Source organism: Piliocolobus tephrosceles, chromosome 3 (genome assembly GCF_002776525.5).
Source record: "Piliocolobus tephrosceles isolate RC106 chromosome 3, ASM277652v3, whole genome shotgun sequence".
NCBI lineage: Eukaryota > Metazoa > Chordata > Mammalia > Primates > Cercopithecidae > Piliocolobus > Piliocolobus tephrosceles.
The window spans coordinates 93,433,787-93,461,059 of record NC_045436.1 but is presented as its reverse complement, the minus strand read 5'-3'; the positions used below and the strand labels follow the sequence as shown (position 1 = coordinate 93,461,059).

The following is a 27,273-nucleotide window of genomic DNA, read 5'->3' as shown; positions in this document are numbered from 1 at the left end:
TTCTGAGTTTGATCTTTTTTTTTTTTTTTTTTTTTTTTCGAAATGGAGTCTCACTCTGTCACCCAGGCTGGAGTGCAATGGCATGATCTCAGCTCAATGCAAGCTGCGCCTCCTGAGTTCAAGTGATTCTCCTGCCTCAGCCTCTCCAGTAGCTGGGATTACAGGTGCTTACCACCATGCCCAGCTAATTTTTTTTTTTATTTTTTCATAGAGATCGGGTTTTGCCATGTTGGCCAGGCTAGTCTTGAACACCTGACCTCAGGTGATCCACCCGCCTCGGCCTCCCAAAGTGCTGGAATTACAGGCCTGAGCCACCGCTCCCAGCCAAGTTTGACTTTTTAAAACTGCACATTATAAGTTAGATTGTGCATTATTTATCTTTCTGTGCCTGGCTTTTTTCTTTTAACATAATAGCCTCTAGGGCCATCCATATTTTTACGAGTAATAAGATTCCCATCTTTTTAAAGGCTGAATAGTATTCCATTGTGTTTATATGCCATGTTATCTTCATCCACACATCCATTGATGGACACTTAGGTTGATTTCTTGGCTATTGTTAATGCTGCAGTGAGTATGGGAGTGAAGACATCTCTTCAACATATTGATTTCATATCCTTTGAATATATACCTCATAGTGGAATTACTGGATTATATGGTAGTTCTATTTTTTAAATTACTGAGGCACTGTCACACTATTTTCCATAATGGCTGTAGTAATTTACATTTCCACCAGCAGCGTACTAGGGTTCCCTTTTCTCCACATCATCACCACTTATCTTTTGTGTTTTAGATAATAGTTGTTCTAACAAGTATGAAATGATATTATAGTCTTAATTTGCATTTTTCTGATGACTAGTTATGTTGAACATTTTTTAATACACCTGTTGGCCATTTGTACATCTACTGTTGACTAATGTCTATTCAGGTCCTTTGTCCATTTTTTAATCAGTTTATTTGTTTTCTTGCTGTTGAGTTGTTTGTTTCTTATATATTTTACATATTAACCCATTATCAGATGTATGATTTGCAAATATATTCTCTCATTCTCTAGGTTGTCTCTTCACTCTGTTGATTGTTTCCTTTTTTGAGCAGAAGCTTTTAATTTTCATGTAATCTCATCCGACTATTTTTGCTTTTGTTGCCTGATCTTTTGGGTGTCATATTTAAAAATTCGTTGCTCAGACCAATATCAAGGAGCTTTCTCCCCATGTTTTCTTCTAGTAGTTTTATAGTTTTAAATCTTACATTTAAGTCTTTAATCTATTTTGAGGTGATTTTTATATGTGGTGTGATATGAATGTCTAATTTCATTCTTCTGCATGTGAATATCCAGTTTTTCTGGCACCATTTACTGAAGAGACTCTCTTTTTCCTCATTATGTATTCTTGGCATCTTTGTTGAACATTAGTTGACCATAAATATATGCATTTGTTTCTAGGCTCTCAATTATCTTCTATTGGTCTATGAATCTGATAATACGCCATTAACTCTGCTGTTTTGATTACTATACCTTTGTAATAGAATTTGAAATCAGATAGTGTGATGCTTTCAGCTTTGTTGTCTTTGCTTGAGATTGCTTTAGCTGTTTGAGATTCCATATAAATTTTAGTATTTCGTGGTTCCATACAGATTTTAGTATTGTTTTTCTATTTCTGTGAAAAAAATGCTGTTAGAATTTTGGTAGGGATTGCATAGAATCTGTAAATCACTTTCAATAGTATGAACTTAATTAAACAACATTAATTTTTCCAATCCATGAACAAAGTATAGATTTCTATTTATTTGTGTTGTCTTCAATTTCTTTTATCAATGTTTTATAGAATTCAATGTGCATAACTTTCATCTCTTTGCTCAAATTTATTCCTTTTTGTAGTTATTGTGAATTAGATGCTTTTCTGGATTCTTTTTCATACACTCTGTTGTTAATGTATTGAAATACTACTGATTTTTGTATGTTGATTTTGTGTCCTGCAACTTTACTAAATTTGTTTATTAGCAGAACTGTATTCTTAATCATCTCAATTATATTCACCATAAATAATAAAACAAGAATAAACTTGCTTCACTGTAAGATACTTGTAATCTAAAGAATCAACTCATATGTTTGTATTTGCTACAAATGGATTTTTCTAAACTACAACAACATAAAGGCCAATTTAACATTTTTATAGAGACATTATTCTTAAGAGGGTAGAATTGCATGAATTCTGAGTTTTGGAGAAGATCTTGTATGATAATGGTTTAGATTAAATATTGGCCAATTCTCTCAAATTCTTGTGTGAGGTATTTAGAAGTTAATTACTTAAAAGTCTGGTAACAGGTGTATTGTTTTGTTTTATATTCTTTATTTAAAAGAAACTTTGAATGCATTTTTAATTAACCTCTATAGACATATACAAGTTGTACGTGGTCCTTTCAACCATTTTCCTACATTGTACCAAAATTATTAGAACAAAACTCGATATCCCATGCAAAATTTAAAAGTTGGACTTTTACCTTACACCATATGCAAAACTTAACTCAAAATGGATCAAAGACCTAAATGTAAGAGCTAAAGCTATGAAACTCTTAGAGAAACATGTAGGAGAAAAACCTTCATGACATTGGATTTGCCAACAATTTTTTTGGATATGACACAAAAGCATAAGCAACAAAAGAAAAAATAAGTACAATGAACCTTGTCAAAATTAAAAATCTTTTGTGCATCAAAGACACAATCAAGAGAGTAAAAATATGGGCTAGGCACCGTGGCTCATGCCTGTAATCCCAGCACTTTGGGAGGCAGAGGTGGGAGAATCACTTAAGGCCAGGAGTTTGAGACCAGCCTGGGCAACATAGCAAGACCTTGTCTCTACAAAAAGAAAAATTAGTGAAAAGATAACCTATAGAATAGGAGAAAATATTTGCAAATCATACATCTAGTAAGGGGTTAATATCCGGAATATATAAAGAACTTCTGTAACTTAACAACAACAAAAAAATCAAAGAAGATATACAAATGACCAATAGCACATAGAAAGACACTCAACATTACTCATCATTAGAGAAATACAAATCAAACCACCATGAAATAGTACTTCACACCCACTAAAATGACTATTATAAAAACAAAACAAACAAACAAAAAATGGAAAGTAACAAGTGTTGGCCAGGATATAGAGAAGTTGGAACTCATGTAGGTTGCTGGTGGGAATGTAAAATGGCACAGCAGCTGGGGAAAACAGTTTTGTGATTCCTTGCACAATTAAACATAGAATTGCCGTATGATCTAGCAATTTAACTTCTCAGTATATACCAAAAAGAATTGAAAGCAGGGACTCAAACAGATACTTACAATGTTTATAACAGCATTATTCAAAATAACCAAAAGGTGGAAACAACACAAACGTCCATCAACAGATAAATATATAAACAAAAAGTAGCCTGTACATACAATGCAATGTTACACAGCCTTAAAAATGTAATGAAATTCTGACACATGCCACAACATGGATGAACCTTGAAAACTAAGAGAAATAAGCTAGACCCAAAAGCACAAATATTGAATGGTTCTACTTACATGAAATAATTAGAATAGGTAAATTCATAGGGAAGGACAGTAGAGTAGTGGTTACCAGGTGCTGGAGGAAAGGAGGAATGGATAGTTTTGGGGTACAGAGTTCTATTTGAGATGATCAGGAGTTCTGAAAATGGTCACACAACATTATGGTTAATGCCACTGAATTGTGCCCTTAAGAATTTTTTAAGCAGTAAATTTCATGTTGTGTGTATTTTACCACAGTTTTAAAAACATCATTATTCCATAAAATAAACAAAAATTAGAGACCCCTGAACATACAATGTGGACAGATTTTATTTTAAATCTTATGGTTTAAGTATCAAGTTATTGTTAGTTACTTCTCCTAAGTATATAAACCTAATACCCAGTAAAATGATGTCTAATTATGTGGTTGCAGTATATTAACCAAAGAGGACTCATTGTTTTGAAGCAATAGTAATTATAACTAATGTTTACTGGGTACCTAGTGTGTACCTGAAACTGTTTATGTTCTTCAACAATTTTAGCTCTTTAATTTTACATTGATACTATTAGATACTTGTTTTAGCAATTTTATAGATGAGGACACTGAAGTTCAGAGAAGTTAAGTTACTCTTCTGAGTCACACAGCTAAATAGATAAGGATTGAAGACTTAGTTCTAACATAAAGTGACTAACTTCTATGCTTGTCATTTTAACCAATTTGAAATTTCATCCATATTTGCTTTGAGATACTTGAAAAATCATAGACTATTTTATACAGTTTTGTAAGAATTGTAAAGCTTAGAAATGTAAAATTTTATGTGAGGATCTGAGATTTCCCCCTGTATAACAGGATAATAGATATCAGATCAGAAGATCTCAGTTGGCCGGGTACGGTGGCTCACGCCTGTAGTCCCTGCACTTTGGGAGGCTGCGGCAGGCAGATCACCTGAGGTCAGGAGTTCGAGAGCAGCCTGGTCAACATGGTGAAACCCTGTCTCTACTAAAAATACAAAAATTAGCCAGGCTTGGTGGCAGGCACCTGTAATTCCAGCTATTGGGGAGGCTGAAGAAGGAGAATTGCTTGAACCCAGGAGGCAGAGGTTGCAGTGAGCCAAGATCGCACCACAGCACTACAGCCTGAGTGACAGAGCGAGACCTTTTCTCAAAAAAAAAAAAAAAAAAAAAGAAAGAAAGAAAGAAATGAAATGAAAAGAAAAGAAAAGAAAAAAAGATCTCAGTTGTTATGTTTGGGGTCTGAACATGTATAATGTTCATTGCTTGACTCTAGTCTGCCTTTTTGGTTGTTTGATCTCAATGTTAGTGCATCTGATTTTTTTTAAAGTAATTCAATCAGTAGACATTTATCGCATACCTGCTTTATGGGTATACTCTTCCAAGCCCTGGAATACAGTGATGGACAAGTCAGAACTGACATTGTAGTAGTTGAGGGAGGAGGGGATGGATAATGAGTAAATGAACAAAGAAACCCAGCAAATCATTTTTGTTCTAGTGCTATGAAGAAAACAGGGTGATATTTGGTGAGTAACTAGAGGCTGATGACTGACTTAGAGGGTGATCGGGAATGATTGCTATGATGTTTCAGGAGAAGAAACCTAAATGTTGAGAAGATCTGTGAGTAGAGATTCCACTCAGTGTAAACAATGGATACAACCCTGAGAAAATGTGGCTTCAATGAGGAGCAGAACAAAGGCCAGTGTGGCATGAAACATCCCAAGTCCTGGGGTGCAAAGATATGAAATAACACACGAGATGGGTGTGGCCCAGAGCTCAAAGGCCTTGTAGGCCAGAAAGAGGAATGTAGATTTTATGCTGTGTGTTCTAGGAAGGCGTTGGAAGATTTAAAGATGGGAAATATGAAATAATCCGATTTCATTTGACAAAGCTCTCACTTGCTGCAGTGTGGCAAGGGATTATAGGAGGGCAGAATGGAAGTGGAGGAAAACGGATATGGGAGGAGTCAAAGAGAAAAATGACAATGATTTGGGCATAGGTGAGAGCAGTAGAGGAGAAAACTTATGTTTCATCTTCAAAAGGTAAATTGGACTTTTAAAAATGACTGAACTCTACACATATATTGCAAAAGTACAAAGAATTGAACATTCAGAGCTTTAGGAAGATACATAGTTTTTAAAAGAAGGGGATTCCTGCTCTTTGAAGTGGACCAGTGTTACTAGAGCTGATTCACAGTCAAAAGACAGTCTCTTATGCTGCTTTCCATAGTGAAAAAACTTTCCCTCTTTAGCATGAAACTCTCCTATTCTTAGTGGCAACTGAAGATAATATTGAAAAGAAAAAATAATAACTTCACAGAATAAATCATAGAAAGTAAGACATTTTACAATGATGAAAATATACAGAAATTCTGATTGTTATTTTAGGATATCAAATAACACCACAAAATCTTCCAAAAGCACATCTGAACTCTGAACTCATTAATAGCCTCTACTAATTTTTTTTTCGGTTCTGTAGGAAAGTAGACTCTTTAGTTCAGAAAAAGCCAGGAAAAGGAATTTATCTGACTTTTCTGTCTTTTCTCCATGTTTCAACATTCCCAAAAGTGATTTAAACCTCAAATTAAGGTGATTCTGTCATCTGGATGGCAAAGATTATGATCTGTGACATCTTATCTTGCACGCATGCATTCAGTTATTCATTTTTGGTGTGACTTCTTCTTTTTTTTGAGACAGAATCTCACTGTGTCCCCCAGACTGGAATGCAGTGGCATGATCTCTGCTCACTGCAACCTCCACCTTCCGAGGTCAAGTGATTCTCCTACCTCAGCCTCCCAAGTAGCTGGGATTACAGGCATGCGCCACCACACCCAGCTGATTTTTGTATATTTGGTAGAGATGGGGTTTCACCATGAGGGCCAGGCTGTTCTTGAACTCCTGGCCTCAAGTAATCCACCCGCCTCAGCCTCCCAAAGTGCTTGGATTACAGGCATGAGCCACCATGCCCAGCCTTTTGTGTGACTTCTGTGTGAAAATAACTCTTACAAGCATTTGGTAACCAAAATAGAGAGGTATTGTATAGTCCTTTGAATAAGCCCCCTTTAATTTGTTGTAATGGGTAAATTTATAGGATCATGACCACACAGCTTCATTTCTAATCACCAACCCCATACCTTGCCTGTTCTCTTTCACAAACCAATACACTGTGGTGCTGGCTGAAAACATTTCTAATCATAGACTTAATCTGCAGCTGGTGACTTCATGGCAAGATATTTGTGGTCTGACTGGAGATTGACCACATCCTGTGGTTAAATGTTATTATTATTTCTTTGAAGACTCTTTGAAGTGTCTTAACTGTTTTCATTTGATGTTTCAACTGACTTATTTGTAGTAATAGCCAAGCATTTATGCTTTGAAAATTTGAATTGATATCCTTTATGTATCACATGGATGTCTGTTGTATCTGGTGATGTACTATTACAATTTGTATTTTCCGGGTTTTTTTTTAATTAAGGGACCATCGTATTCCTCATCTAATATAGGCTCTAATACTTGGACACTTGGTATATACTTGTTAAAAGAATAAATGTGCAGATGACTAGAAGAATAGGAGTTTTAAATCCTCCTTTTAAAGGAAAATGTTAATAATAAAAAATACCCGTAGTTCCACTTCCCTGTTTTAACTGATTTCATATTGCATCTTACCTTTCACATACTGTTTAATTCAACTAATGTTGATTGAGCTGCTAATATGTCTCAGGCAATGTGTTAGGCTCATGTTAGGTTCAAGGGATACCAAAAATGAGTAAGACACGGTCCTTGCCTTTCCTTATCTTGAGGTTTAGTAGGAGATAATGGGTATATAAGCAGATGGTCTCAGTGTGAAATTTAAATCAAACAAGCACAGTATGCTATGAAAGCACAGTGGGTGGATTTTGGAGAAGTATTTCTGGAGGAAACTTGGGCTCCTTCTTGAAGAATGTATAAGCTCATGGAAAATTAAATCAAGATTGCCTAGCTAGGCATTACCAGCAAGGAATTACATTAAAAATGCATGGTGAAATAGGCAACTAACCAAACTTCAAGGTAATTGGTGTGGAATTAAAAAGGTAGAGATCTCAGTAAGAGTGTGCCAGGTTATGGAGGTCCATGCATGTCATGGTGAGGGCCTAAAACTATGTACTCTAGGCCAATCAATGTTAGCTTTCCAAAGAGGAGGTCACTGATACCTTGAAACTGAGCAGAAGAACCTAGTAAAATTGCTCCAGTATAAAGAACTCTTAATATAGGAAACATTTTATAAATGGAAAAGTAGATATTTAATAGTCACAATTGAGAGTTTAAAAGAAACTAGTTATCTCCATCAAGAGTCTTTATTTCATAGATTCTCTAAGGATTTTTTAAATTCTAGGTTAGCTTCCTTCAACACTATCTCAGTCTGTAATATTTTTCACTAAGTTCCCCCTCCACCTTTTCCAAAACTTCCTACCATTAAAATTTGCTTAAGTGAAACTGGGACAACATGAAGTATATTTGGGTGGGATAGGATACTGTGCCAAAGTTATTTATTTGTGCTATTCTTACCGCAATAGTTTAGTACAGATACACTCCAGACTTGAATATTGTGACTACATAGTCTCCAGGTGATCAACTAAAAAGAATTGTATTCTGTCATCACTTCTCCTCCCATTGATCCCAAGAAGTGTCTCCAAGAAAATCACCTTTCCTTCTCCAACATTAGAAATCAGTGGGATGGCACCATCCACCAAACTACCCATTAAACCACTATCTTAGAATTGGAAACACTGAAACATCCTTGTTTCCTTCTTACGGTCCAGCAAAATGGTTCAGTACCTTGGCAGCACACCCTTCCGTATAGAACCAGAGGGAGGGAGTGGGGAAAATACAGGAAGAACCAAAAGTGAGGATTTTATGAGAGAGAAAGTGAAAGAAAGCTCTCAATGAAAGAAAACCCACACATTCGGCTTTCAGTACCCAGATCCAGAGTGCCTATGTATGCTTTCCATTTGCCATTGTTTGCAGCCTGGTTTGCATTGTAGTAACTTAACATTAGTCAGTAATGATGCCTACAAATATTGTGTTTATTATATGTGTAAGAATGCATTTTATTTTGTTTTTATTTTTTGAGACAGAGTTTTGCTTTTGTCACCCAGGCTGGAGTGCAATGTTGTGATCTCGGCTCACTGCAACCTCCACCTCACAGGTTCAAGCAATTCTACTGCCTCAGCCTCCTGAACAGCCGAGATTACAGGCACCCACCACTATACCCAGTTAGTTTTTGTTATTTTTAATAAAGATGGGGTTTCACCATGTTGGCTAGCCTGGTCTCGAACTCCTGACTGCATCTGCCTGCCTCGGCCTCCCAAAGAGCTGGGACGTGTGAGCAACTGTGCACAGCCAGATGCATTTTATTTTTAAGTCCACAGCTAAAGATTATCTTGTCATATTGTTGAAAAGTGACAGAGCTACTACTAAGTGTGAATAAAGAGCTTGTAGTTTTGCAGGCATTCATTAAATTAAATAAAACCATATATGCCTATGAACATAATAATCTGTTTTTTAAAAAACAATTTATTGAACAAAACTATTAAAGCAAGTTTCAGTAAATTAGTTGCCTAACATTTGCACATAAAAAGCAACAAATAGTTTTTGATTCAATGAACAATTGATTATTAAAATCAAGCACATTTGTCTTACTAAACTGTTATAATTATTAAAAATGGAAGCAATGTAAGGCTGTATAGATCTTTGTAGGCAGCAATTAAGTATAAATCTGTTGCTCCTTCTTTTATATGTTAGCCTGAAAAAGAAAAAAGCATGCATTTAGAGATCACATGGGGAAATTTGATAATTCAGATAATTTGACAGATGATAAGCTGTCTCAAATCCCTTTAAGAAGATAGTATAGTGTAAGTAACACACAAATATATGAGTAAGTGAATAATTTTTAAATTGACAATAATTTGAATGATCTAGACTTACCTCAGTCTCTGTATTCTAAATAGGCAATGTGCTAAGAAAATGAGTATAAATAAGATTTTAGATAATTACTTAACGTAGTAATTTGCATGTGGGATGCCTCTGCTTAGCTGTTTCTTAATGGAGCTCTGGCAGAATTTCTAATTTGCAAAGGAGTCAAATAAGACTTTATCACCCTTTACTTAAAAGAAATGCATTTTCATTTCCTTAGAAAAATATTCCAAAATTTAGAAATATGGCTATTCAGACTAGTCCTCTCTTTTCAAATTAAATTGAATTATGCAGCTTTACTGTGATGCTTATTTTTTAATTCATTGAACATTTCATATCCAGTAAAAAGTCAGCTAAAATTACTAGAGCAAATCAGGCTTTTTTTGAACGCTTACTAAGTGGGTGTGTATGCTTGTGTATACACGTGTATGCATGCACACATACAATAAACCATTCAGTAATATTCCAGAGACCCAACTATAATGCCAGTAAAAGAATAAGAAATCTGTTGTCTGATGATATTTGTAGTACATGGCAACAGAACACTCAAGCTGAAGCATGAAGAACTTGTGAGGATGGATGTTAAACCTAAAAACAATTACTAAGTCACTTCTTAGCTGTCGACAAAATCAAAAGGTTGGGAATAAAACCAGCAATAACTCTTGATATTTTTTTTTTAAATGATATTACTATCTTAGACATCCCTTCAGAAAGCATTGTTTCTGTTAAGCCTGTATGGAGATTAATCTGACATTATCTTTTTAAAAATGTCTAGATTGACTTAAGCCTTTATTCAGATAAATGGGAAAATGTTATGTAATTAGAAATGAGCTACTAGTTTTCATTGTACAGTCACTAGAGCATATCAAAAAGCATGTTGAGCACATTTGGGAGAAGGTGATTTTTTGTTTGTTTTTAAGAGACGGAGTCTAGTACTTTCTCCCAGGCTGGAGTGCAGTGCCGTGATCATAGGTCACTACAACCTCTACCCTCTGAGCTCAAGCAATCCTTCTCCCTAAGCCCCTTGAGTGGCTGAGATTACAGGCATGCTCCGGCGTGTCCAGCTAATACTTTAATTTTTTATAGATATGCAATCTCACTATGTTGCCCAGACTGGTCTTGAATTCCTGGGCCCAAGTGATCCTCCTGCCTTGGCCTCCCAAAATGCTGAGGTCACAAACCTGAGCCACCACACCTGGCTTGTAAGTCCCTGTAGTAATAAAATATATCCTGAATAATGTGAGGAATGAGAGGAAAGTTAGAGACCAAATAAGGGGAAACTGAGATTCCTATTTCCAACTCTTTTGTTCCTTTTTTCGCTCCTCTTTCCAGTCGAACTCCTGTTTCTTCCTAGGTGTTCATGTCCCACATTTCTTCCTGGCCAACTCTTCCTCATTTATGTAAGGTCCTCCTTGGATAGCACCTCCTCTGTGAAAGTTTCTCTGACCCACAGAAGGAATTCATTATTCTCTCCTCTCTTTTCCCTTAGCCTTTATGAGACTATTATTTCCTCTTCATTTTTTGCTTATCCTTTGAATGGAGTAACTTCCTGAATCTATATAGCAGTGGTGTGGAGCCCTCTAGGAAGCACAGGAAATAGGGGAAATAGCAAGAATTCTTCATAAACTGCAATAAGTGACAAGATGCAGCAAGACTCCCAGCCTTCCTGGCTGGCATGGGGCACTGATTGGTGTAATGTTCCAGCGTGGATGTTACTGTGTATTCATCAGTGAGGCTGCATAGATAGAGTCCACATATGTCCCATTTGTGCTAATTCTTCTTCCTTTCATCATGCCAAAAAGGTAAGTATTGGGTGAAACTTTTTTACTTACAAGTATACATATTTCCTCTGTAAATGGGACAATTCCTGGGTCTAGGATTTGCTGGGTCTTAAGGATTGTGACTTTAAAAATAGACCTACGCTTTAGTTAAAGCATGTTCCACAGGAACATAATTTTTTATTCATGTTTCTGTTTTCTCCACTAGACTAGATGCTTAGTAGAAGTTACAACTTGATTCTTTATATTCCTGTCCATTAGCATGGGCAAAGCTCACACATATAATGAATACAGTTGAATAATGTTTGTAGAATTCGTATATAAATGACACTGCTTACTGACAAAGTTTAACTCTCCATGAAGTTATTCATATTTTCAGGAAAAAAAAATGCAGTGAGAACAAATGAGTCACCCACTGCAGAACTTGGTACGGGATGTCCTGGTATCCTCAAAACAAGAAGGATCATTTAAATAGCTTGCAGCCACCTGTAGCTTGAGCTCTCCTTTGTAAACATCTACACACTCACAGGGATCAACAGTAACAGTATCTCCTCTCCAGTAGAGGATCTGTTGGTCTTCTGAGTACTGAAGACTGATAAATGATAGAATCTCTTCTTGTCTGACATCTTTGAAACCCCTGATGTTCCAGAACCTGGAAAACCTGTTGTCGTGTAGGGGCATATCAACAAATCAGTAGCTTCACTCATCTGTCACCTCTATTTCAGGATTCTTTCTGGAGTATTGATGATTAGAAATATGTTAGAATCTGAACTTTGGGGTATAAATTCACCCATTATCTACAGTAGCTTTCCTACTTTCATAACAAGATCTACACATTTTGTGGCTAAATAAATGCTCATTTTTCTGATGACCAAAGCTAACTTTTTGATGAATTACTAATATACAGAAACTATTTCATCCCAATTAACATGTGAAACACAATTTAACTGTGATGATGTTTTCAGTCAAAGGCAGTTGCCTTGGCATTAACAGTGGAATCTTACCTGCACAGGAAGGCTCAGCCTAACCCTGGCAGAATTCCTAGGCTGTATCAGTACATGTGACATTAATAATATGTAGCTTATCAGGTGATGATACTCAGTTAGTAACATTCATCAGTGGGCCAATGACAGATAATTTTTAAAGTGATTATAATTTTTCTCTAAGGATTACCCAAGCATAATAAATAAGAAAATATGAGCAAAAATTGTGATAATACAAGGGATTTTTAAATGGCAATGATTTTAACATATAGATAAATAAAAATAATCATGTCTATATTATATTGTTTGAAACTTAGTCTAGTGAATGACAAGTGATAGCATAGGTATTGAGAGTTTAATTTATCTTTTATTCAGCAAAACTTCTGATAGGCTTACTGAATTCCAATAGTTAATACATAATTCCTCTGTGTACTCAAATTGTTTCTAATTAGATGGACTTCTCTATTCTTTTAAAAATATATTTTGTAAATATTCTTGTTATCTTTAGAATATCTGTGGTGCTTGTAAAACCATATACAGTGATTTCTTTCATTTCCTTTGTGTTTTTTTAATGCACAGTAGAGTATATAGGTCAGATGCCTTTTGAAATGCCTAATATGTTAGAAATCCTCCATTCACCTCTTTGAATGAGTATTTGCTTTATTTATTTATTCATTTGTTTGTTTGTTTGTTTTTGAAACAGGGTCTCGTTCTGTCATCTAGGTTTGAGTGCAGTGGCATGATCATGGCTCTCTGCAGCCTCAATCTCGCAGACTCAAGGGATCCTCCCACTTCAGCTTCCTGGATAGCTGGGACTACAGGTTCATACCACCCCGCCTGGCAGGCTCTCATTATGTTATCTAGGTTGTTCTTGAACTCCCAGGCTCAAGCAGTCCTCCCATCTCAGCCTCCCAAAGTGCAGGGAGTATAGGCGTGAGCCACCACACCCAGCAAAATCAGTATTTTATAAGTGAAATTACATATATATACACACATAACCTAATAGTATATGTGTGTGTGTGTGTGTGTGTGTGTGTGTATGTATGTACTATAGTTGTTCCTCGCTATCCACAGAAGATTGATTCGAGGACCCTCTCGGATAACAAAATCTGCAGATACTGAAGTCCCTGATATAAAATGGCATAATACTGTATTTGCCTATAACCTATGCACATCCTCCAGTATACTTAAATATTTTTAATTGTTATTTGTTTATTTTTGAACACTGTATTTTTGATCCTCAGTTGGTTGAATCTGCCATGTAAAATCCTCATATACAGAGGGACAACTGTATATATAATTTAATGATAGCGAAGTACTAAAAATATTGGGGCCATAATAAAAATTATTGATAGCAAATTACTAAAAAAATTTGGACCAATAAAGATTAGTGACTTCAAGAATTAAAAGCTATACATATATGAAAATTAACTCTTAAAATGTGATTTGGTTATTCAACTAGCTTAGATAGATGAAGCAGAAAGTTAAATGGTGATTATGAAAATGGAATTTTTGTATATGTGGTTTAACTACATTGTGAGTTACATGAGTGTGTTATTTCTCCTTTTGTCTCACTACTTTAATGGGAGATTATTTTGCCCAACTCTGGGTCTAGTGTGTAATCAATTCTTTTCAGCCAGATTCTTTACCTCCAAAAGAGTGTCTTGCATCTTTGGGTCTGGGCCCAGGTTCAACTCCAAGAACTATACATCTCAGGAACTAAAGGTTATGCTAGACAGGGAAACCTATTGCCCCAACAGGGCACTCACTAATCTATCTGAGTGGACTATTAGTGTTTTGCTATTTTAAAAATTTGTTTTATATATGCACAGGTACTCTAGCATCAGCTGTTGTGTCTTCCAAAGATTTGAGTGCATTATTATATCAACTCATCCATGCTCATAATATATGTGTATGTGCCAAGTGTAATTTTGGGAAGCTAAGGGTAAGACTGGTGCAAAACTGTGCAGTTACATATTATAGGCTTCTGAAGAGGTAATCTGACTCCGTAAACCAGCCTCAAATCAAAAAAGATAAGTACTATGGTAAGACATAAGAGCTAGTCTCCAAAACACAGCTTGCACAGCCCTAAATTCATTATTAATATTTCCATAAGGACATAGAAAGGATGCTATAAATAACTCTCACCTCACAGACACTGCAGAAAGACCACTTACTGTCAAATTTGACATTCTACTTCTCCATGAGTGTTCTTGGGAATTCCTGGAAGAGAGACGAGCATGTGGAAAGGCCGTGGGGCAAGAAGGAGCTTGCTATGCTTGAGGAAGTGGAGGAAGGCCATCACAACTAGACCTAGACAGACAGGGGCCTCAGTTGGGAGATAGGTGGGATACAAATTAAGCAGAGACATGAAGGTCATGTCAGGAGCTGGCCTGAAAAATCAGTGTACAGCTGTTGAAGAGCTTCATGCAGACATGTGACAAAATTGGATGTACATTTACAGCTATTTTGTGGAGAGTTGATGCGGGGCAGGGGGTGGTGGGAGCCAAGATAGGAAATGGGGCCCGTTAGGAGTTATTGCAGTGGTACATGTGAGAGATAGCAGAGACTTAGGCTGGTGACATTGTAGTGGAGATAGTAGTCTTGATTCAAGTCCTATTTTGGAGATACAATCAGCAAGATTTAGTTAGAGATCAGTAGATACATAATAGAAAAGGTGATTGGGCCTCTTCACCTTCAGGTACTAGCTCAAATAACAGGTCAAACCAGAAAATCATGAACTGGTGCTTATCATTTCATTCACCCATTTAATTATTTAATCACTTATTAACTTGGAAAACATTTATTAAGCTCTTTCTGTGTGCCAGGCACTGTGTAAGGTGCTGAAGAGACAATGTCCCATTATCATTCATGTGCTCTGCCTGACAGACCCTTACACCAGTGGTTGGCTTGATTTACTTTATGTCTTAGAACATGGTGCTAAGGAGACCTACATTTTTCATTGTATCCCCATAGATTTTGTTCATTTAGACACATGGTTCCCTTCAGGGGTCCTTAGGGAGCCCCTGGGGTAACTAGGAATGGATGGAGTTGGCACACTGGTTGGCACGCTGACAAGGTAGTGCTGCCGCACCTAGAACGGGGCCTGGTGTTGAAGTCTTGCCATATATAGGAGAGCTGCACACTCATAATGTAGAATCATCCAGCCAAGACACCCAGTCACACTCCTACTAATGAGCCCTGATCAGCTTCACACTGACCAGTGACTACTCTCCCGCCCCCACCAGTAGTCAAACTGTCTGACTTTAATCAATGATTAAAGGGCATGTAAGTGGGAATTCTTTATGTCTGTATTCTTCCCAGTCTTTTTGCATGATCCTTTGGGCTATTCCAAGCCCCTTGTCTTACCCTGCTCTGCTCCCCAAATTGTGTACAAGGGGCAAGCTAGTAGGGCAGCACAGGCAAGAAAAAAACTAGTCCTTTTCCTTTCTTTTGTGTGTGTTTCTTGGGAAATGTCCTTAATCTCCATTACTTTTGTTTCCTTGTCTGTAAAACAGAAATAGCACTAGTATCTACTTCATAGGGTTGCTGTGTTACAATCTCTAGAGCACTTAGAACAGCGCTTGGTCTTGGCACATTTTCTTAGTCTTTTGGGCTGCTTAACAGAATACCATAGCCTGGGTGGCTTGAACAACAGACATTTCTCACAGTCCTGAAGGCTGGAAGTCTGAGATCAGCGTGCCAGCGTGGTCTGGTTCTGGCGAGGGCTCTTTCCTGGACTGCAGTCTACTGACTTTTTCTTATATTTCTACATGGAGAAAAGAGAGGAGAGAGCTCTCTGGAGTCCCTTTGGTAAGGGCACCAAATGAGGGCTCCACCCTCATGACCTGATTACTTCCCACAAGCCCCACCTCCTAATATCAGCACTTTAGAAGTTAGGATTTTAACCTGTTAATTGAGGAGGGGGCACAAATATCCAGGTAGTTGCACACACAATAAGCACCCAATGAATATTTGTTGTTATCGTTATTGTTCCACAAGTGGAAGACAGTGTGTTGGATGACCATGCAGGTGACACGGATGAATATGTCACCATTACAATTTCTGCCTTCATCACTAAATGAAGACGTACCAATTGCTTAAATGCAAGGCAGCATGAGATATGTTTTTTGACAAACAAAAATCTGATGGTGATTCTTTGCTTAACTGCTTAATGAACCTCTGTTACCTCTGCTCAGAGGTTTGGATTTCAGGTCTGGCAATTTCATCTCACTAGGCTTGTTCTTCAGCTTTAAGTTAATTTCCCAGGGGAAATTACTCATTTTTCCAGGAGTTAGTCCCAGTCCTGCCTTAGCAAGATTGCCTCCTACTTGTGCATTAACTAGGTGCCTCTCTTGGTTCCTGTTTTGCGTCGGCTCCAAACTGAAGTTCCTGGCTTTCCCCCACCACCTTGAGCACTGCTTTTAATCTCCAAGTCAGGGCTATTCCTTGGGTTAATGTGACACTATTTTTTTTTTTTTTAAAGCCCAGTCTTTGACTCTACTTGCTGCTCAACCTCATGGTCAAAGATCTGTTACTGATGAAATTTTATGAATGTTGTATTCTGGATGAAACTAATTTTAACCATTTCTGATGTGAGTTGCAAATTGTACACTAGAAACAAAAGAACAATTTGTTATACAGGGTAATACAGTGTGAATCAACATCACTATAAATAACAACAATAACACAAATATTTATCTTTCTGATATGTAGTCTCGTCTTTTCATGTTCTAGAGTTATCTTTTTTTTTCCTTGTGAGCCCTAATGTTCTGGAGATTCATAAATGGTAATTAATGCTTCAAATTTATAATTGATATGCTTCATATCATAGTAGGACTCTGACATCAATTTATTCACAAAATCTCTAATTGGTTAACAGTTTATTCGTGAAACTGATTTAATTTGGGCACTATATGAAATTTCACACAACACACTAAAAATTTTCAAAAATATGTAATAACTATGGCTTAACTTTGTGGTCTATTAAACAGCAATGTGAGTATAGAAATATGTGTTAAAGTTAGAAAATTCAGTAGCTTCTCTTCAAGACATTGAAATCTATTATAACTGCCATTTTTTCCTTTTCAGACATTTATCATACATATAGAAGAAATGATAAAATGGTTTCATTTGTGTAAAGATATTTTTAAATATTGGGAAAAATGAATGCTAGGAGAGAGAATGTTGTCAGACACAATTAACTATATAATCTAAAACTCAACATGAAACTCTACACCCCTCAAATTTGTCTAAAGCTATTATGATTTATTGAAAACTACCAGAATGCTAGTCCCCCTGACTTTTAAGTATTCTTCTTTAAATATGAACCCCTTAGGAAATAAAACCTATTGCCATGAATAACTAAACTTTGGTATGTGTATGATTTTTTTTGAGCTCAGGTAAAGTCCAGACTTACAGTAAATTAAACGGATAGCATGATTCCCTAACTGGGTTAATTCATTTAATCATTACTTCAAGAGTCATTAATTAAGCAAATATGTATTAATGCTAGGTTAGATGCTAACATAACAAAGATCAGTAAGTTGATAGCCCAGTGATCCAGGATCTGGTATTTCTCATAAGGCAAATAATATGTTAAAGGAGCCTATAAATAGCAGCAATTTTATTAATGTCAGTAGACTTTAATCAATGTTTATTAAACATTTTAACAATCCCAAATTGTCTAATATATGTAGGTTTTCTAGGCACTTATGGTCAAAAACAAGGATAACTATGAGTACATATTGTATCTATAATACATTAGTCACATTCAAAGGAAGAAATCTCACAAAAATTGTTATCACTATACAGGCAACAGTAGATTTGTTGAAAGTGTTTTTTGTCTAATTATTTTGCATTGTAATTTATGTAAGGTACATTGTGTGATAGCCTTATTATAGATTCTAATTGGAATGAATAGCTATGCTACTAAATGGAATTATGTACATGTAACCATGATTTTTAGAACATGCCTATATGAAGATTTATATGATAATTTTTGGTAAACATTTTATATGTAAAAATAATAGAATTGGAAATAATGACTGACATGAAAGGACTTGGAAGTATCCAGAATGCAATTAAGAGAGGCAGAATTTGCATAAATGTTCAAATATATTTATAATTTTTAGTATCCCATCTTTTCCTTTTGGGAAGGAGAATAAGGGAGAGAATACTAACTGGTGATCTCTAAAACATGCTATCCTTTGATGATGTTTCAGAACTTAATAAAGCAAAAAAGCAAACAAGTGAACAAAAAGAAAAACTAATTTAGCATCCTTTTATCTCACTCTATAGTGTTCATACATGAAGCTCTATCCCTTTACTTGATGCTTTTCCAAATGACTCATGCCTTCTAAACTGGAAAGACTGGCAATGTCATTATTGGAAAATCTGCACTGTGGAGTGGTTGAGGGCATGAGCTGTGGAGTCGATGGCCTACCTGTGTCACTAAAGACTGTGTGATCTTGGGCAAGTTACTTAACTTCTCTGGGCCTCCATTTTCTCATCAATAAACTGGCAGGGGAATTGCTCGGCGGGCAATTGTGGGGATTTATAAGTTAATATAATGCTTAGTACATTGTGTGGTTTATTGTAAGAACTCAGCAAATGTTAGCTCTTACAAGGTTAAATCCCAAAAATGAAATATCCTTTTAAAATCAAGCCAGATCATAGCAGAAGAAGAAATGGTTGATAAATGAGAAAATGGTCTACCTTACTAATAACCAAGAAATTCATATTAATGTGAATTTTCCACAATTGAATAGGTGTTTATTTATTAATAATAACTATTATTAGTAATGATTTGGGCCTGTGGGCACCTTCACAATGTTGAAGGTACAACCATTTTGGAAGGCAATTTGCCCGGTCTGCTCTACAAAATTTTAAATGTGGGTACTCTTTCACCCAGTAATTTTACCTGTAAGAATTTCTCTTGTAGAAATATCCTCTAATATGCACATATATGTGTGTGCACGCATGTATGTACACACATGCATATCTCTATTGATTGCTATGTTACATTAAATTAGGGGAAAATGCTTCTGACATGACGTGGTGCCATAATTTAATGTAAAATGACAAATATAATTAGCTTAATTATTTACATATAGTACGTGATCCCACTTTTGTGGGAAAAGTATCCATTTTTATGTGTGTGTTTTCAAGGGGAAAAATGTATATTTAAGGATGCACACATGCAAAAATAGCAAAAGGATACATGGAAGGATACAGCCTGCAAACTCATACTCAATAGCTATGATGTGTATCATCTCCTTTCGTTCAGAAAATGTTTCTAAACTGTGCCAAAATTTTGTCAGGTATCAATTAATATTTGAAAAATTGAAATGAAAACCATTTTCTGTAAAAGATATTGCCTAATATATTTATATTTATGGCATACAGAAAATTGTGACCTCATGTGTCTAATGATAGACAAATAAAAAAGATTAAAATGTTTAGTATAATATAGATTTGACTTATGAACACTGTCTCATGTTTTAAAATGTTTTGATAATTTTTTAAATCATCTAAGAACAAATCTATATGGACACATTTGCAAATCTATTGATGCTTATTTTTTTCTTCTTTTTAAATGAGATTATCTTTTTTTATCTTCCCAGAGTTACTGGAGGTGAACTATTTGAAGACATAGTGGCAAGAGAATACTACAGTGAAGCTGATGCCAGGTAAGTGACTTGCCCTGGGCAAGATACAAGACTCAACATTCAAATAATACTTTTTCAGTATATTTCTTTACAAATGCATATTTGTACAAACACGTATTTTAAGGATCTCCGGGATGATCCTTAGGAGAAAAAAAAAAAAAAAACTATGAATCTGGTCTATATTTTTATCTAACATCTGTAGTTAGATTACATATTTTATCAAAAACAATAAGAAAAAACAAAGCAAAACACCCCACCTAACTGGAATGACTTCTGCTAAAGCAATATATTTTTTAGTAAAGGTCAGAGATCAAAGATTGAAATCCTCTAATCCCTAGATAGATTCTAGGTTGCCCAGTGTTAGCCAGTAGTCACATGTGGCTATTGCAATTTGTTAATTAAAATTAGATTAAATTAAAAATGTATTTCTCAGTTGGTCTGATCACGTAGCTGGTCTAGCCAACTGCCTAGTAGCCACAAGTGTCTAGTAGCTACCAATTGGCCAGACCAGATATATAACATTATCATCATCACAGAAAGTTCTACTGAACAATGAATATCTAATCACAAAGCAGAAACAGACTGAAGAAAGTCTCAGTGGCCTTTTTAAGTACCTATTATTAGCTAATTAACTCTTTGGAAATATCATTAAAACCCTTGGACCTCTGAGTTGAAAAATATTTATTCAAGCATTTAAGAGAGTTCAAGAGTAATTTTTCTATCCTGTTAATTGGCAAAATCTTTACAAAAGTTAAAAAAGACTAAGTTTTTTTGTCTAATATGCAACTTCCGAGACTACCCAAGGCAACATTTTTGGAGTGGAGTAACATTAACCACTTGCTTAGATATTACTTAGACTGCATGGTGTTAATTTTCCTGTGTACTTTTATATATTCTGTAGCTGTCATTTAATTTTAAAAATCTGATCAAGAGTGATTGGCTCATTATTAGCAATGTAAATGAGATGCTTGAGGGGAGAGATTGAATCTGTCTCCATTCTCTAATGCTGTCGGAGCTTCCCAAGGCTTGCTAATCCCACTGTAGCCTGACCCTCAACAGATGTCCAGCTGATATTAAGGTTCCCAGCCCCTCCTTGCCCTCAGAGGCACACTTCTAAGTTTCTAATTTTTCTTCTTGGTTTAATGCACTGTTTATGGCATTTTGCGAATCTATCCGTACATGACTGCACTCTAATTTTTTAATGTAATTTTTATGGCCAACGTCAAATAGAAAATTCTGTGTAATTTATACTATGATGAGTGAATCATCACTTGCTCAGTTTACCCCAAATCCCCACATTAGGGTCCTGAAAGGGGCCTCGGGAAACCTCTGGAAGTAGCTATTTGGCTACTTGCCAAGAAACAGTAATACTTTTAATCAAGGTACTAAACTGGGAAATTTCATTTATTTTGCCCTTCAAAGTTATGTTGAACAGGCTGTTACTTGGTTTGAAAAATACTGGTTGAAATTAAAATAGAGACAATTTTTACTGCTAAAGAGCCCTAAGATTTTTTTTATGAAAGCTCTCAGACAAAATTAAAGAGAAGAAACATTTCCTTCTCACTACAAGAATAAGGAGGCTATTTCTCAGTCAGATGTGATGGCCCACTCCTATAGTCCCAGAACTTTGGGAGGCCAGGGTGGGAGGAATGCTCGAGCCCAGGAGTTCGAGACCAGCCTGGGCAACATGGTGAAACCCCCTCTCTACTGAAAATATAAAATTAGCCAGGTGTGGTGCCACACTTCTGTAGTCCCAGATAATCTGGAGGCTGAGGCAGGAGAATCCCTTGAATCTAGGAGGTGGAGGCTGCAGAGATCATGCCACTGCACTCCAGCCTGGGCGACAGAGTGAGACCCTGTCTCAAAAGAGGATATTTGATTGTCAAGAAAATGGTAAAAAATTTTTACTAGTTCTCGAAAATGTAAGAATTGAATCCATTCTCACTAGTAAGAAAAATGGTGAAGTCCATTTAGTATGTATTATTGTTTACTTCTTTATCTTCTGTTATTCCCAAGATTCAATAATTTATCCTTGTTGTTTGAAAACAGTAAGAGAAATATTCCTAAAGAGTAGTGCAAAGTGAACATTATTGTAAAAGAAAAAAAGATTCCTATGGTTTAAAAATAATGACCAATACTTAAATAAGCAATGTAGTCAGCAGCAATGAATGTGAGACCCTTTTAGTCGTATTGTTATTAAGAGAACTAGAAAAATCATAGTCATGATCAATTTTTAAAATATTTACATTGTAATAAATCAGAGGGTGATTACTTTTTTAAATTCAAGATTTTTCTTTGGAATAATATTATTTTGTACATTAAATGGTTGAAAATGTCCTTATTAAAATGTTTGCTTCATCTTTCAATGAATAAATGTAGTTCAGGACATACTTACATTTGAATTACACAGTGAACTTATACAAAATTCATCAGTGTGATAGGTTCTACATTATTATATGTCAGACGACAGCTCACAGGACCTTATAGGCGCCAAACAAGGATTTCTCCTCTCTAATTAGCGGTCCATTTGACATCAGTGAACCTTTAATAAGAATAGCATAAAATGTGCTTTTTGATATAGTATGAAGCAAAAGTTTTTCTTCACTGAAGTTTATGGAAATAGGTTTAACAATTACCAATGCTCCAGAGGATTATAAATTTCTATTTATTTATTCTTTGAAAGCTCCCTAGCTCTTCCCCAAAATATTCTTATACTAATGCGGAGTTTATTTTATTTATGGGTTTGCTTTAAATTCTCCCGTTATTGTTGGAGACTTGCATTTGTTTTCCTGTTATATACTTTACTAAAGCAACACTTCTAAGGCAAAATGGTAAATGTGTCCCTCCATTTTTTTTGACCCTTGTTTCACCTGCCACTTCATCTGTGTTTACCCTCTTGTTTCAACACGTGTTTAATTGTGACCTCAGATTTTAAACAGTTTAGATGTGTATAAGAAATACCTGGATATTTTATATCTCTGAAGAATTTTCCCAGAACATTATGGGAATTCTTTATAAATTTTTCTTTCTGAATATGGAAATTTTACCTTCTTATACATGTTATTTAATTTGCACACTTACAATGAAAAAAACACAGCTCAAATTGTTTTGTCTGAACATGTCACAAAGTCTATGTTGGATGTCATTTTTGTTAGAACCAAAATTAGCTTTATTCAGCATTATTTGATTCCGATGTAAAGCTAAAAACATGTGAAGAAATATAATTTTTGTTTGTTTGTTTGTTTCATTGGGACTTTCGTTTTATTTCATATTCAATGTGATTATGTGCCTTTAAAATGTTCTCCCTTCCATTCTGCCCTTGTATCTTTGCAGTCATTGTATACAGCAGATTCTAGAAAGTGTAAATCATTGTCACCTAAATGGCATAGTTCACAGGGACCTGAAGGTCAGTATATGGAGTCCATAAATCTGAATCAAAGCAGTTTTGTTTTTTTTTCTGGGTAAAGGGCAGAGGGTGGGTATTTAAAATGGTTCCCTTGCCTTTCCCAACTTTTTTCTAAAATGAGTAAATGATGAAATGATAATGCATGATGCCTCTTCCAGTTTGCTCATCTACAGGCTAAATATACATCATAGCAAAAAGGGAAGAATACTGAAGAATACAACCTGTTTTAAGTTTCCAAGCAGTAAACTACCAAAAGGGGTTTAGGGGTAGGCTTTCTTTAATTGCCCAGCATTTGCCTGGAGATAAACTTGGCCTGTGATGTATGTCCGCCTGTAGATTTAAACACCACTTCTGTTCTGAGACCATGGGTTGCTGTAGCAGAACAACTGGTTACGCATTGCTCCATTTGAGTCTGATGAACCCTTAGGCAAGAGATAATAATTGCCAGCTAAATTAAAGCACAAGAAGTTAATGATTTATCAAAAATTCATTAGGTATCTTAATTTAACCTTAATGGTGCCCTGACTGTTAATGTTCAGCTTTTAGGACAATAGTGGAAAAATGGGAGAGAAAAGGGAAACAGTTTATATGATAGGGCGGAACACAACAGCTATAAGGATTATATTTGTGTTCCAGTTTATTTCCTGGAAAAATTTATAACCAGGAAATGATCTTCTGAATGACATGAAATATTTTCAAAATGGATTTTTCTAGAACAAATGGACCCACATTCTGGCTCACATCTGGCAAGATCTGATTGTTCTGAGGTAGTAGTCACTCTACTTGAGCAATATGTTTACATGACTGAAGGTGGTACAATACAACCCCAGTTGTCTGCTAGCTCTGCACTTTAACCCAGTCTCTCTGAGGGTATACAGACAGTGAGTGTAAGCTTGGAACTAACACACGCCCCCTGGTGTTTGCATGCAGTCATTGCATTCAGCAGATCCTGGAGGCTGTGCTACACTGCCATCAGATGGGCGTGGTCCATCGGGACCTGAAGGTGAGTAATGCCGTTGGAGAAGATAAACCACCACACAGTTCCTAATGACTGTTCAGCTGCAATTATGCCTGTAAAGGCGAAGTATGAGCAATAAAGTTGTGTGGACTTATTCCAGCACATTACTCAGGAACTTTCCCTCACCACAATCTCTATTTCATCTCTAACACACACTTGAGACATATAAATCTTGATTTATCCCGATAGAAATAACTTCCCAACATTAACAATAAATAGGATGCTATATGTCTTTCCTTGTAAGGATGGATATAGCATTAATGTGACTTTCAATAGGACTTGATGATCTCTTCTTCACTCTAAATTTGTTCTATGAACATTGATCAAACATTTTATATTCATATGATATATACCCAATATTTTGTAAATACTTAGTAAAATTATAAAGTGAGTAGAGATAAAGTTATTAGGTGAAGTTTTAGCCTAAACGATTGTGTGCTAAAGAACCCCATTCTCTTTCCCTTAACATTAGTCCTAAGAATTCTGAGGACACTGAGGCCTCTTAGTTTTTTATTTATTTATATTCCTAAAGACCAAGATACTAGTGTCTTGTGAAACTATAGATGTAAAGAAAGCAAAACAAAGTTAATCATCAAATAATATTTATGTAGCAAATATATATGGATATTCCTATATATGTATTCTTATTTGAATGCCTACTGATACCCTTAAGACTTCACTCAGCATCTGATACCATTGAGGACAGAGAATTTTTAGATCATTTAGAAACTAAATAGCTCACAAGGGGAGTACTTTTTCATTAATTTTCTGTCTCCATTTCCCAGCACTCTAGTTTTACCTGTGGAATTTCAGAAAAACAGTGAAGCCTAGAAATTGAAATGAAAAACTACTGGATGAGTAAAATAGTAAATGTGAGCACTATATAGTTTTGATTCTTTCAGACTCAGCATTTTCTAGGCATTAGGACAAAGGTGGCAAAGGATAATTCAGAATGTCTAAAACTGTGTGTGTTTAGTGAGAGGACCTAGACTTATTTCTCACATGCAGACTTTTCTGGTTATAAAAAATTGTAAATCCATATTTCCAGTCACTTAATGTTCTAGAAGACTATATCTCTAAACCAATTACATGAAAATGTGATTTATAAGCAAAACATTGCCTTAGTTTTCTGCAGTCTTCTTTTGATTTCATTTAATTCTGAGAGTTTTAAATATCAAAAGCAGGCCGGATGCGGTGGCTCATGCCTGTAATCCCAGCACTTTGGGAGGCCGAGGAGGGTGGATCAAGAGGTCAGGAGATCAAAACCATCCTGGCTAACATGGTGAAATGCCGTCTCTACTAAAAATACAAAAATAAAATAAAATAAAATAAATATCAAATGCAAAGGTGTAGTTAAGGGCATTTTCTTCTGAAGAGCCAAGATTGGACTATATATCTGCTAACACTTACCAAATGTACCCATTAGTATAAAGCAAAAACAGTATGTTTCTTTGAAAATTCATGTATTTTACAGTCACCTCAAAAATTCTTTACTCGCCGTTTACAGACAGAGCCCCTTTTGTTACGTCTCAGAACCGATAGCACTACTTTCCTTTTAAGTGAACATATATGAACATGCACATCATTTGTGCAATTTTTTTCAGATACTTCTATAAATTTATTATTGGAAACATTTTACTCCATGTTATATAACCATAAGTGGACTTTAAAAGCCAAGTATAAAAAAATGTGAATCCTCTTCCATAACTTTAAAGTTATTTTTTGTGGAATTATATGCAGCCATAAAAAAGGATGAGTTTGCGTCCTTTGTAGGGACATGGATGCAGCTGGAAACCATCATTCTTAGCAAACTATCACAAGAACAGAAAACCAAACACCGCATGTTCTCACTCATAGGTGGGAACTGAACAATGAGCTCACTTGGACTCGGGAAGGGGAACATCACACAATGGGGCCTATCATGGGGAGGGGGGGGGGGGGAGGGATTGCATTGGGGAGTTATACCTGATATAAATGATGAATTGATGGGTGCTGACGAGTTGATGGGTGCAGCACACCAACATGGCACATATATACATATGTAACAAACCTGCACGTTATGCACATGTACCCTAGAACTTAAAGTATAATAAATATATATATATATATATATATATATAATATGGGACTTCTCTAAGCATTTGGACTCAGGTGAACCCTTCAAAGACTGGAACTTTAATAGGACATGGGCTGTGAAGAAAAATATATTCTCTGACATATGAGCTAACATCACTAATTAAAAACTTCAGCAGATGATTTTTAGGGAGGCTTACCAGCAAAAGAAATAACTTGCTGCATTCCCCATCAGATTTCTTTAAGGCAGGGAAAGTACTTTTGCTCTCCATTCTTATTCTGATTCTGAGAAAGGACAGAAATGAACTTTTGAGAGAGTGTGTTATTTTTGTAGTTGTTGTCCTAATTTCTGTCAAATTGCTGACTTGGATGGATTTCAGTTGAGTCTGGTTCTCAGTGCTTGCTTCAGTAGGCCATTTCATAAACACACTGAGAGAGTTCAAAGCACGTACATTAGAGGCAGTTGATGCACTTCTTGAACATGCCAAATCCCCGGCTTTGTTTTGTGCCTTTTATACCCATGATGTATACTCTGATAAATATATTGTTTGTGATAGCATTTTTACCAATATAGTAAAGTTAAAAAGATCAACTATTGAAATTTTTTATTACCAGGCTTTAAACAAAAACTTGCCTTTACTATTTCTATGCCATGTATTTTTTGTGTCCATATACTAATTAATATGCTAATTGATGTGCCATTGAAATGTTTGTTGCACATAGTTTAATTTGTCCACATCAGTGAGAAAAAGAAACACAGGAAATGTCATGTTTATCATGATCAAAAGCACCTATGGGGATATAAGTGCTGTACAATTTGTATATAAGCCCTCTGGAAGCATAGCTGTTTAACATACTG

General features: G+C 35.8%; 1 protein-coding gene across 11 annotated transcripts in view; it reads left to right on the top strand.

Moving 5' to 3' along the window:
- Positions 1-27,273, top strand: part of CAMK2D (calcium/calmodulin dependent protein kinase II delta) — a 322,111-nt gene that overhangs the window by 202,960 nt on the left and 91,878 nt on the right. For 7 of the 11 annotated variants that reach the window (XM_023220021.2, XM_023220027.2, XM_023220029.2 and 4 more), the window contains exons 5-6: positions 19,873-19,938; positions 23,251-23,323. In XM_023220021.2, coding sequence (XP_023075789.1) covers positions 19,873-19,938; positions 23,251-23,323 — 139 coding nt within the window. Of the gene's footprint in view, positions 1-19,872; positions 19,939-23,250; positions 23,324-24,253; positions 24,327-27,273 lie in introns of all 11 variants that reach the window. The other 4 variants (XM_023220019.2, XM_023220022.2, XM_023220030.2 and 1 more) reach the window with 1 other exon arrangement.